This window comes from Bos taurus, chromosome 17 (genome assembly GCF_002263795.3).
Source record: "Bos taurus isolate L1 Dominette 01449 registration number 42190680 breed Hereford chromosome 17, ARS-UCD2.0, whole genome shotgun sequence".
Classification (NCBI taxonomy): Eukaryota; Metazoa; Chordata; class Mammalia; order Artiodactyla; family Bovidae; genus Bos; species Bos taurus.
The window spans coordinates 70627137-70639640 of NC_037344.1; the positions used below are offsets into that span (position 1 = coordinate 70627137).

The window sequence follows — 12504 nt, forward strand, 5'->3', positions numbered from 1 at the left end:
AGAAGTCTAAAAATCAATGGCTTGATATGCTAACATTTAGTAGGGGGTGGCTTTATTTGAGATATAAGCTAATAATAAATTCACAAATATATTTACAACTGGTATTTTCAACTCATCTCCTCTTAACTATTAGGAAATATTTCTATTTTTGAAATCCTTGAGAGCAATGCAGGGAAGACAAGAGAAGTTCACTTTGACAGATGAAGAGGTTATTACGTGAGGCAGACTTGGGAGAGGCATTCCTTCTACGTGGAAACCTCTGGAAATTGCAGAAAGTAAATGTAAGTTAGGGCAATCTGCCTGTTGAGCTATAAAAAATTGAGACCCAGCGCTTCCAGTTTATGTACACCTTGAGTCAACTCACTGACTTTCAACTCATCAACTCTTTCTTTCTCTTTATTGACACAAAGGAACAACAGAAGCTAAAATCCAGGTGTATGGTCATCTCATGCGATAAAATGCTTATCTGCCTTTGCAACACAAAAAAGTTACACAATTGAAAAATCAATAAACTTATCCTTTGCTCAATAAATACTCTAGTAGCTCAGAGTTCAGGCAAAGTAGCCATGGACAAAGACTGCCACTGCCAGGAGGATGATGGCGTTGATGTTCACTACTGTCCTCCATAAGGGCTTCTCAGACGTGTCTGTCAGCTTCTTCTTCCGGGCTTCTTCCTCCTCTTCGCTCAGTTTGGGGCCTTTCCTCTGCAAACCGCAGAACAAGTCGTAAGCCTTCCTGAGACATCCACGAGTTTCCTCAGGATTATCTGAAATGAAGAAATAAATGATCACAGAACACGGGAAATACAAGTCCTGTCAATGGAGTACAGGTGATTGTAAAGGGAGATTATAGCTGCTGAGTGTTACAGAAATCCCTGGCACACAAGGATAGATGGTGGATGGATGGACAGACAGGCTGACGGACAAGTGGATGTAGGGATGGACTTCACATGTAGCAAACTGTCTTGGTTGTTGGGAAGGTAAGATTTTAAAGTCTAAGTTTGCCATAAACTTAAGAGCTTTTTCCAAAGCTGAATTTCATGGCATTAAAAAAAAAAAAGAAGAAACAAAGACAGTTACATAGAGTTTATATACGAAAACCAAATGTAAACCAGGTATTACCACTGTCAACACCATCATGGGCTTCTTCGTGCCTTTCCTCTTCTGTGTCTAAATCAATTCGTTCCTCTGTACTATTTCGAAGAGCCCAGCACAGGCGATACAGCTAACCAGAGACCAGAGACAAACATATTAGTGATAGCAAGTGTTTACAATAATGCAATGATACATTGGTTTATTGTACAGCGCAAAAAAATCAAACAGCCTGGGAAACTACAGACCACAAAGAAGAGATCTTCCACCACTCTCACCCACAAAAACATTTATCATTTAAAATTATTTCTGCATTATACAGAGTGAAGTAAGCCAGAAGGAAAAACACCAATACAGTATACTAACGCATATATATGGAATTTAGAAAGATGGTAACAATAACCCTGTGTACAAGACAGCAAAAGAGACACTGATGTATAGAACAGTCACGGACTGTATGGGAGAGGGAGAGGGTGGGAAGATTTGGGAGAATGGCATTGAAACATGTATAATATCATGTATGAAACGAGATGCCAGTCCAGGTTCGATGCACGATACTGGATGCTTGGGGCTAGTGCACTGGGACGACCCAGAGGGATGGTATGGGGAGGGAGGAGGGAGGAGGGTTCAGGATGGGGAGCACATGTATACCTGTGGCGGATTCATTTTGATATTTGGCAAAACTAATACAATTATGTAAAGTTTAAAAATAAAATTAAAAAAAATTAAAAAATAAAGTTATTTATGGTTTTAATAATATTTCTGTTTTCTGGTAGTTATTAAAAAATCATCAGTAATATGTTTAAAACCCTTATTTCCAGGTCCCACTGTATGGGACTCACACACGAGTTGAAGCTTTAAAAGGCAAAGAATCCTTTGAAAATGAGCATATCTATTACTCATTACTCACATGTACATCAGGAATGGGTTTTGTTAACAGGGAAATTCCCAGGGTGATCAGTATGGAAACAAAAAAGAGAATGAGGGCAAAGTACAGATAGTGCACGCCACAGATGACTTGGGGGCAGTTACTGGCGGCCAAACAACTCCCCGTTCCATAGACAAACTCTGCGATCATACGGATGAGGCCAATCACAAATCCAACAATCAGACCCCAGAAGGCTCCCTGAGAAAGAAACAAGAGTAAAATTTGTGTATTTAGAAAAGACAACACACTCATTCAAGAAAGTCATAATTATCATCCTGTTTTCTCCACTAAGAACCAACAAATGGCTCACCTTGACCACAAGGTCGTCAAAGAAGGGGGAAAATGAAACACCTGCATTCCCAGTGGGCTGTTGCTCTCTGTGGTTCTGAAAGATCATTCCACTGTTGGTTCTCCAACTCCAGGACACTACTGCCTACCCTGACAAAAACTCAAGTTTTCTTTGTGTTTGACTTTATAAATATATATATATGTTAAAACTTGTGACATTTTGGTGAATAAACATAACTATGCCTTCAGTTCAGTTCAGTCGCTCAGTCGTGTCCGACTCTTTTCGACCCCGTGAATCGCAGCACGCCAGGCCTCCCTGTCCATCATCAACTCCCGGAGTTCACCCAGACCCACGTCCATCGAGTCAGTGATGCCATCCAGCCATCTCATCCTCTGTCGTCCCCTTCTCCTCCTGCCCCCAATCCCTCCCAGCATCAGAGTCTTTTCCAATGAGTCAACTCTTCGCATGAGGTGGCCAAAGTACTGGAGTTTCAGCTTCAGCATCATTCCCTCCAAAGAAATCCCAGGGCTGATCTCCTTCAGAATGGACTGGTTGGATCTCCTTGCAGTCCAAGGGACTCTCAAGAGTCTTCTCCAACACCACAGTTCAAAAGCATCAATTCTTTGGCGATCAGCCTTCTTCACAGTCCAACTCTCACATCCATACATGACCACTGGAAAAACCATAGCCTTGACTAGATGGACCTTTGTTGGCAAAGTAATGTCTCTGCTTTTGAATATACTATCTAGGTTGGTCATAACTTTCCTTCCAAGGAGTAAGTGTCTTTTAATTTCATGGCTGCAGTCACCATCTGCAGTGATTTTGGAGCCCCCCAAAATAAAGTCTGACCCTGTTTCCACTGTTTCCCCATCTATTTCCCATGAAGTGATGGGACTGGATGCCATGATCTTCATTTTCTGAATGTTGAGCTTTAAGCCAACTTTTTCACTCTCCACTTTCACTTTCATCAAGAGGCTTTTGAGTTCCTCTTCACTTTCTGCAATAAGGGTGGTGTCATCTGCATATCTGAGGTTATTGATATTTCTCCAGGCAATCTTGATTCCAGTTTGTGTTTCTTCCAGTCCAGTGTTTCTCATGATGTACTCTGCATAGAAGTTAAATAAGCAGGGTGACAATATGCAGCCTTGATGTACTCCTTTTCCTATTTGGAACCAGTCTGTTGTTCCATGTCCAGTTCTAACTGTTGCTTCCTGACCTGCATAGAGGTTTCTCAAGAGGCAGGTCAGGTGGTCTGGTATTCCCATCTCTTTCATGCCTTAGGTTATACAATTTAAAGAATTGATATTAGATAGTTTGACAACTTTATTAAACTTTTGACAATTAAAAGCATTTATTTTATCTGTGAAGTTGGTGGGAGTAGAAACATGTATCCCTGTTCCCCTGATCAACAATTTGTTGTTTAGTTGCTAAGTTGTGTCTGACCCTTTTGCAACCCCATGGACTATAGCTCGCCAGGCTCCTCTGTGCATGGGATTTCTCAAGCAAGAATACTGGGGTGGATTGCCATTTTCTTCTCCAGGGGATCTTTCCAATCCAGAGATCGAACCCACATCTCCTGCATTGCAGGTGGATTCTTTTCCACTGAGCCACTAGAGAAGCCCGATCAAGATGTTATATTCAGGAAAAACAGTATTACATACGGATTAAGACTGTGAGCTTAAGATGGAGGAAGACCTTAGTCTGTATCTCAAGATCCCACTTACTAACGTTAAGTAACATATGGAAAGAACATACATATTAATCTCTCTGCATCTGTTCCTCATCTGAAAATTATTATAATAAGGCTAATACCTGGGAACAAAAAAGCAATTAAATGTTCAAGGCCCCTAATAATCAATTACATACATCATAACATAAACATTTTAAAAATATTTATGAATGTAGTAGATTTTTTTCCAAGTACTTCATGTTTTAAACATCTTTTAAATTTTCTTACATCAGTCTTTTAAGGTAGGCACTGTGATTGTCTTAATTTTACAGAGTCAAATGGTCTGATTAAGATCACAGTGATACTCAGTGGTAGAGCCAGGACTGGACCCTGGTGGTCTTACTCCAGACCTTGTGTTCCTCAGCTCTGTGACGAGGATGTAAGATACTATTTTGTAAGAAATATAAAGACTGTACTCTGAGTGTGCACCATGCTTCTATACACTCTAGTTAGAATTAGGAATTGTAGCTGACCACAGTTGAAATTGAGAGGGGCCTTGAATTGTATAAATAGGGTGGGAAGAACGCATTTTTCGACCAGTGAATGAAATACCTTTTTCTCACTCCAGCAGGGGAGAAGTTTCCCGATCTTCACTTACCTGTTCGTTGACTCTTTTACAAAAGATGGCAAGCAGGAAGACAGCTGCAATTGGAGGCCCGAGGTAGCTAGAAATAGATTCTATGTAATGGAACAGTTGTCCATTTTGAGCAACCTGTACTAGAGGCACCCACACAATGCTGATGGCAATTAAGAGAATGATAAATAACCTGGGAAGAAAATAGGATGATTTCAATATTAAACAAAAGCCTTATTGGTGCTTGCATTATGTTTTAATTCATTCTGAGGCCATTCATTGACTTTCCAAATAAAATCAAGCTCCTTGACCTCACATGGAGCCACACTGTGCCTAGTGATTGTCTGTTAGTAAAATTCTAATAAAGCAATTGCTTATCTATAATTAGTCATAATATCTTCAACAATGAGATTAAATACTCAAATGTCAGCAATTGATTAATCTGTACTGTGGTTTATGTGATATGTCAGTTGAAACGACAGCACACTATTTCTATTAAGAAGCAATTATTTGCAGATAAAGAAAGCAGACTCCCATGGTGGTCTTTTATCGTAGCTTGAGAGAAACTAAGTCGGTTTGTATAGGTGGGAATTAAAACAGATATGTGGACTGAAGTGGCCAGAAATGCTGATTTGTGCATTTTGCTACTTGAGTACTTTGACAGGTAGAAAAAGTCGGCTAAAATATTAATAAACAGTAAAAACCTACTAGAGGCTCCTGGGGTCCGGGGATCATGGCTGATTCACTCTTCTAAACTCCAGTTATGCTTGTTGTATAAGTAAACAAATAAGAGCAGTTTACTGGACTTTCTGTAGAAGGTTATCACTGCCCTGTGCTCACCTGGAATAGAGACCTGAAGATTGAGAGACGAGAGGGGCAAGCGTCTGGGCAGGAGACTGAGGCACAAGCGTCTCATTTAATCTTTACAAAACCTCTGCAACTTTGCAATAAGTAAATGTGATAAACCATGGCAAGTCTGAGCACGGCGCCTGGAACACAGTATAAATTCAGCAGATAACACCCGCTATCCTAGTTGTTATCTTCATTGGAAAGCAAACCACACACCTCCCTTGCTCTTATCTTTGACTGATTTCTAACATACGTGGAATGAAATCCAAAGTCTTGTTACGGCTTAAACGGCCCTGTGTGCCCTTACCTCCCTTTACCTCTCTGACTGTGCTTCCTATCTCCCTCCCAGCTGCTCCTCATGTGCCAGCCTCACCCCTGTGGTCCTCACACGCATGACATATGACTCTTGAAAGCACGCAGCACTGACTGTTCTGTCCACACTGAGCCATGGGACTCACTCCTCTACTTCCTTCAGGGTTGTGCTCAAACGTTACGCCCTCAAGGGAGGACTCCCTGAGCACCCGTCTTCAGTAGCCACCAGTCTTTAATCCTGTTTTGCTTGTCTATCTAACATTTTTTGTTATCAGGTATACAATGTGTGTGAGTGTGTGTGTGTGTGCACAGACACGCTCAGTCATGTCTGACTCTTTGCATCCTCAAGAACTGTAGCCCATCAGGCTCCTCTGTCCATGAGGCTTCCCAGGCAAGAATACTGGAGTGGTTTCCATTTCCTCCTCCAGAGGATCTTCCCGACCCAGGGGTCGAACTCGTGTCCCTTGTGTCTCCTTCATTGGCAGGTGGATTCTTTACCACTGAGCCACCTGGGAAGCCAGGTATAAAGTACATTTATTGTTTGCCTTTCTCACAAGGGCATAAATCCCACAAAGCAGGAAACTGCTTGTCATATATATATCCTTTTTTCATATTTGTATTCTGAGATGTAGTAGACATTTAATAAGAGAGATAAAAAGAAAAGCTCATTAACTGATCATTGGGACTTAATGTAGAATGATGCCTAAGACTACATACCTCTTAGTGTGACCGCTGCCTCTCGGGACCTGCTGAATTCTAGTCCGACACTGTCCCCACCACGAAAGCACAGGTGTCTTATTTTTCTTCCTGTCCTTTGTCCAGAGTCAAGATCTGGACAAGTGAGCCCTTGGAATTTTCGCCTCTAGGCACTTAATTTACTAAAGCAACTGTAACTGTATTCAATAACGCATGACTGTTTAGACAGGTGGGCAGTTTCTCTTAATACCTCATTTCTTAATGAATGTAGTTGATAAACTCCTCTGTAGTAGTGTGTGGATGGTTTAATACACATGGAAGCTTCTAGAGACAGTGCATTTAGTCTATCAGAGTAAGTGGGACATGTGCACCCCCAGGAAAGCATGGAAGGAGTATCATGATGATGTGGTTGGGAGATGGTGTGAGGAGAGGAAGAAATAAGAAACAGAGGCATTTGAAAGTCTGGACAAAGCAACTATTTCACTTAAAATGTGGCCCCCAGTTTTGTAGCTAGAAGGATGAAGTTGAATTAAATGTCCTCTAACGTCTCTTCCAAATCTGTCTGCCAATGCAGGAGACACAGCAGACAAGGGTTAGATCCCTGGGTCAGAAGATCATCTGGAGTAGGAAATGGCAACCCACTCCAGTATTCTTGCCAGGGAAATCCCATGGATGGAGGAGCCTGGAGGGCTACAGTCCATGGGGTTTCAAAGGAGTCGGACACAGCTTAGCGACTAAGCATAAAGGTCTCTTCCTCATACTCTAGAATGCTATGGTTAGTTTCCTGAACCCAAAGTTGAGGAGGTTCTAGCTCATTTATCTGCCTTTTTCTTTCTTTCTTTTTAAAAATACTTATTTATTTGGTTGTACCCAGTCTTAGTTCCCCAACCAGGGATCGAACCCAGGCCCCCTGCATCGGGAGTGCAAAGTCTTAGCCACTAGACCACCAGGGAAGTCCCTATGTCTGCTTTTTTGGCAGAGAAATTTTAGACAGAAACCAGGAGTGTCTCACCGTCCAGCTATGAGGAGCTCTTTCTCAGATGCTCTCTTCCGGATCTTGGTGTACAGATCGATGGTGAAGAGGGCACTGGCGCTGTTGAAGATGGACGTCAGGGAGCTCATGAGAGAGGCCAGCATGACCGACATCATCAGGCCTCGCAGTCCTGGGGCCGGGAGAGGGCGCAGCCACGGGTTAGGAGCTGGACACCATGGTCTACGAGGACCTTGCCAAGCCTGGAATAGTCACTGACTGGTGTGCCTGTCGACATGGATTATCATATGGCACTTCCTGCACGTTTCCTGGTGCCTTGATAATAGTCCAGCATATAATTTTGGTTGTATATATAAACTTAGAGACCATTTGAAAGGCAGGAAACCGGGTTCTGCCACCTTTCTTTGGGGAGGAATTCTTGGCTTCCTGAAGGTTAGGGAACCGGAGAGGGAAAAGCCTGGTGGGAGGTTCTCTTGAAGACATCTTTGGTGGGCAAAGCAGAGTTTTGAAAAATTGTGGCAACTTTACCCTTCAGTTCCCTCTGCTTATTAGTAATGCCATGTAGGCTTCCCAAAGTGTGAAAGAGGGTGGATGGGGTCACCTGCGGGTCCTGCTCCCTTCCTCTTGACAATGCTCATGTGGGTCGGGGAGGAGAAAGGTCGCAAAAGTGTCAGCCAACCTTCAATGAACCTAAGGCACAGGATCGCCTGCTCACTACTGAGCCCCTTACCCTGCTCACCATCCAGTATCCTAATAACTTTCTTATTTCACATAATGTGTGGTTTGTTTTTTATCTCACCAAACTGGAATGTGAATTTTAATAGGGGATTTTGTGCCTACTTCACTGATGTTTGCTGAGCACCAGGCAGTGTCTGGCACATAGTAGGCACTCAATAAACAGTTGCAAATTAAATAGATTGAGGTATATTATTTGGGTACCACTGCTGTAAAGAAAGCAGAATGAATATTTAACCTCTAGTCCTCTGAACTTCTAAGTTTATTGCTATGAAACTCTTTTATTGATAAATCAATCTTTTAAATGCCCCTGATTGCCTTGATAGTTTTGAATTCAGAGGAGTAAGAATTCTTCTAATAAGAATTATATCTGGTTAATTTCTGTATTCCCCAGGCCAAGAACAGGGCTGGTAGCCTATGGAAGGTGTTCAAGAGAGGTTCGATGAAAACAACGGAATTAATGGAAGTAAGAATGATTAAGGATTATGCCATAACCCTTTCTTATGGCCCATCTACAGACCTGGCCTCTGAGGCAGTCCCAGCACAAAGATTTATCAAGGTATGATTGATAGATATCAATTGTAGTATTAAGGTGTACAACTTGATGTGACATGGTTACCACAGTCAGGCTAATTAACATATCCATCAGTCACATGGTTACCATATTCTGGTTTTGTGATGATTATACTTGAGATCTATTCTCTTAGTTTTAAGTATTAGTAATATATTATTATTAACTATAGTTAATATATATACATATATGTGTGTGTATATATATATAGTTAATATATATACATTAGGTCTCTAGAACTTATTCATCTTATAACAGAAAGTTTATACCCTTTGTGATCAACATCTTCCCATGACTGCCCCTCTCCACCCTAGCCGCTGATGATCACCCTCTACTCTCTGCTTCTTGGAGTTTGATTTCTTTAGATTCCACATATAAGTGATGTCATGCAGTATTTGTCTTCAGGTGCTTGACTTGTTTCACTCAGCATAATGTCCTCCAGCTTCATCTATGTTGTTGCAAGTGGCAGGATTTCCTTCTTTTTTTTAAGGCTGAATGCAGAAGGAAATGGCAACCCACTCCAGTGTTCTCGCCTGGAGAATCCCAGGGATGGGGGAGCCTGGTGGGCTGCCGTCTGTGGGGTCGGACACGACTGAAACGACTTAGCAGCAGCAGCAGCAGCATGTATGCATTGCTCAATTGCTCAGAGGTGTCTGAGTCTTTGTGACCCTATGGACTGTAGTCTGCCAGGCTCCTCTGTCTACGGGATTCTCCAGGAAAGAACTGGAGTGGGTTGCCATTTCCTCCTTCATGGGATCTTCCCAACCCAGGGAAACTTGTGGCGTCCGCACTGCAGGCAGATTCTTTACCATTGATCTGTTGGGGAAGCCCTACAGCTGAATACTGTTCACTTATCAACAGCTCTCTCTCTCTCTCTCTCTCTCTCTCATTCATCCATCCATCTATCTCTACTGAGCGTCACATTTTCTCCATCCAGTCATCTGAGCATGGATGTTTTCTTACCATTGGGCATCAGTTCCATCACCAGCATTGGGTAAGCATAGTTGGAGCAGCCAACTTTAACTCCACAGTGCTTCACACATTCCGAAGGTACAACACAGGCCACCTTCTCTGAGCGGGGGGCGGATTCAGAAAAGTGGGTTCAGTGAGTGGGGTCAAACAGGTAAGATCTACAACCATTGGACATAGAGACGAATTTCCATGCATGGAAATTAGAGATTCAACTTTGAACTCCGCACTCTGAACCTGCTCCCTTTTTGCCCAGAATACGACCTCCTAAGTGTCTCATGCCTATAGCTTCCCTCTGCACTGACCTAAGGGGCAGGGCTCTTCTTGGGGATGTGGCTGGGTGCGAGCAGTACAGCAAACAGAGGGAGCTGCTCCATCCTCCAACAAAGCTGCGAGAGTGCAACTGCTCTGAGGAGCACAGAACTGCAGAGACAAAGCCAACCGCACCCCTACTCCCACCCCCAGCACCCCACCCCCACCACATCACCCGGGAAGTTAGCCTTGTCTGACCACTTAGCCCGGTCTTTTACCACCTGTGTCTAAGAAGAAGCATCACCTGTGCTGGTTGTTGGAGTGCCTGCCCCGTGTGGGATGATATCTTACTTCACCGTGGCGTTTGCACAATATCTTTTTTTTTTCCCTTAAACAATGACAACAGACAGCAAAACTTGATTAAAAAAAAACCCACCCATAGATCAATGGAACAAAACAGAAAGCTCAGAGATAAATCCATGCACCTATGGACACCTTTTCTTTGACAAAGGAGGTAAGAATATACAATGGAGAAAAGACAATCTCTTTAACAAGTGGTGCTGGGAAAACTGGTCAACCACTTGTAAAAGAATGAAACTAGAACACTTTCTAACACCATACACAAAAATAAACTCAAAATGGATTAAACATCTAAACATAAGACCAGAAACTATAAAACCCCCAGAGGAGAACATAGACAAAACACTCTCTGACATACATCACAGCAGGATCCTCTATGACCCACCTCCCAGAATATTGGAAATAAAAGCAAAAATAAACAAATGGGATCTATTTAAAATTAAAAGCTTCTGCACAACAAAAGAAACTATAAGCAACGTGAAAAGACAGCCTTCAGAATGGGAGAAAATAATAGCAAAGGAAGCAACTGACAAACAACTAATCTCAGAAATATACAAGCAACTCCTGCAGCTCAATTCCAGAAAAATAAACGACCCAATCAAAAAATGGGCCAAAGAACTAAATAGACATTTCTCCAAAGAAGACATACAGATGGCTAACAAACACATGAAAAGATGCTCAACATCACTCATTATCAGAGAAATGCAAATCAAAGCCACTATGAGGTACCATTTCACGCCAGTCAGGATGGCTGCGATCCAAAAGTCTACAAGCAATAAATGCTGGAGAGGGTGTGGAGAAAAGGGAACCCTCTTACACTGTTGGTGGGAATGCAAACTAGTACAGCCACTATGGAGAACAGTGTGGAGATTCCTTAAAAAACTGGAAATAGAACTGCCATACAACCCAGCAATCCCACTGCTGGCCATACATGCCGAGGAAACCAGAATTGAAAGAGACACGTGTACCCCAATATTCATCGCAGCACTGTTTATAATAGCCAGGACATGGAAGCAACTTAGATGTCCATCAGCAGACAAATGGATAAGAAAGCTGTGGTACATATACACAATGGAGTATTACTCAGCCATTAAAAAGAATACATTTGAATCAGTTCTAATGAGGTGGGTGAAACTGGAGCCTGTTATACAGAGTGAAGTAAGCCAGAAAGAAAAACACCAATACAGTATACTAACGCATATATATGGAATTTAGAAAGATGGTAATGACAACTCTGTATGTGAGACAGCAAAAGAGATCCAGATGTATAGAACAGTCTTTTGGACTCTGTGGGAGAGGGGGGGGATGATTTGGGAGAATGGCATTAAAACATGTATAATATCATATAAGAAACGAATCGCCAGTCCAGGTTCGATGCAGGATACAGGAAGCCTGGGGCTGGTGCACTGGGATGACCCAGAGGGATGGTATGGGGAGGGAGGGGGGTTCAGGATGGGGAACACGTGTACACCTGTGGTGGATGCATGTTGATGTATGGCAAAACCAATACAATATTGTAAAGTAAAACAAAACAAAACAAAACCCACCCTGAATGCTAATACCTTAGCACTTTAACTTCTTTCGTTTTTTTCAATAGTCTTCTCTAATCCTTTTCCACCAAGGAAAGGATTAGAGATATATATACATATATATATGTATTAGAGATATATATACATATATATTGTATTAGAGATATATATACATATATATATGTATATATATATACATATATTTGCATTGCTATGGTAATTGTTGAGGTAATATTTTGTAATCTGCTTTTTACATTTAACATAATAACTTCAGCATTTTCCTGACTTTTGAGATAGTCTTCAGCCCCTTGTGTGCAATTTTCTATGAAGAGGGATATAGTAATTTCTTTGACCATTCTTTACTTGTTGGATATTTTCAACAGCACTATAATGTTGCAGCAAGAAGAACAAAGAAACATTCTAACTTGCTGTGTAGGGGAATCATTTTAACATGACACCACACCCCCAAGGAAACAGTAGTCTTGAAATAAACATCATTAAAAAAATTTAAGACAAAAAAATAAAGGAGAGTGGGAATTGAAGCACAAGCAATACCTATAAGGAGATATTTACAATAAAATGGATCATTTGGGGGGAAAAAAGGTGATTTTCTTTGTAACAAGATTTTA

The 12504-nt window shown here is 41.7% G+C and overlaps 1 protein-coding gene and 1 non-coding gene across 2 annotated transcripts in view; both read right to left on the reverse strand.

Moving 5' to 3' along the window:
- Positions 1-551: 551 nt before the first annotated feature.
- The window catches only part of SLC5A4 (solute carrier family 5 member 4), a 28303-nt gene continuing 16350 nt past the window's right edge, over positions 552-12504 (reverse strand). Inside the window, exons 10-15 of the mRNA NM_001205942.2 lie at positions 9729-9836; positions 7481-7631; positions 4636-4804; positions 2002-2217; positions 1122-1224; positions 552-766 (exon numbers count right to left, since the gene is read on the reverse strand). Of these exons, the coding sequence (NP_001192871.1) occupies positions 552-766; positions 1122-1224; positions 2002-2217; positions 4636-4804; positions 7481-7631; positions 9729-9836 (962 nt within the window). The remainder of the gene's footprint in view (positions 767-1121; positions 1225-2001; positions 2218-4635; positions 4805-7480; positions 7632-9728; positions 9837-12504) is intronic.
- On the reverse strand, positions 7349-7421 carry TRNAG-CCC (transfer RNA glycine (anticodon CCC)). Its single transcript has one exon. It is a non-coding gene; the product is annotated as a tRNA-Gly (tRNA).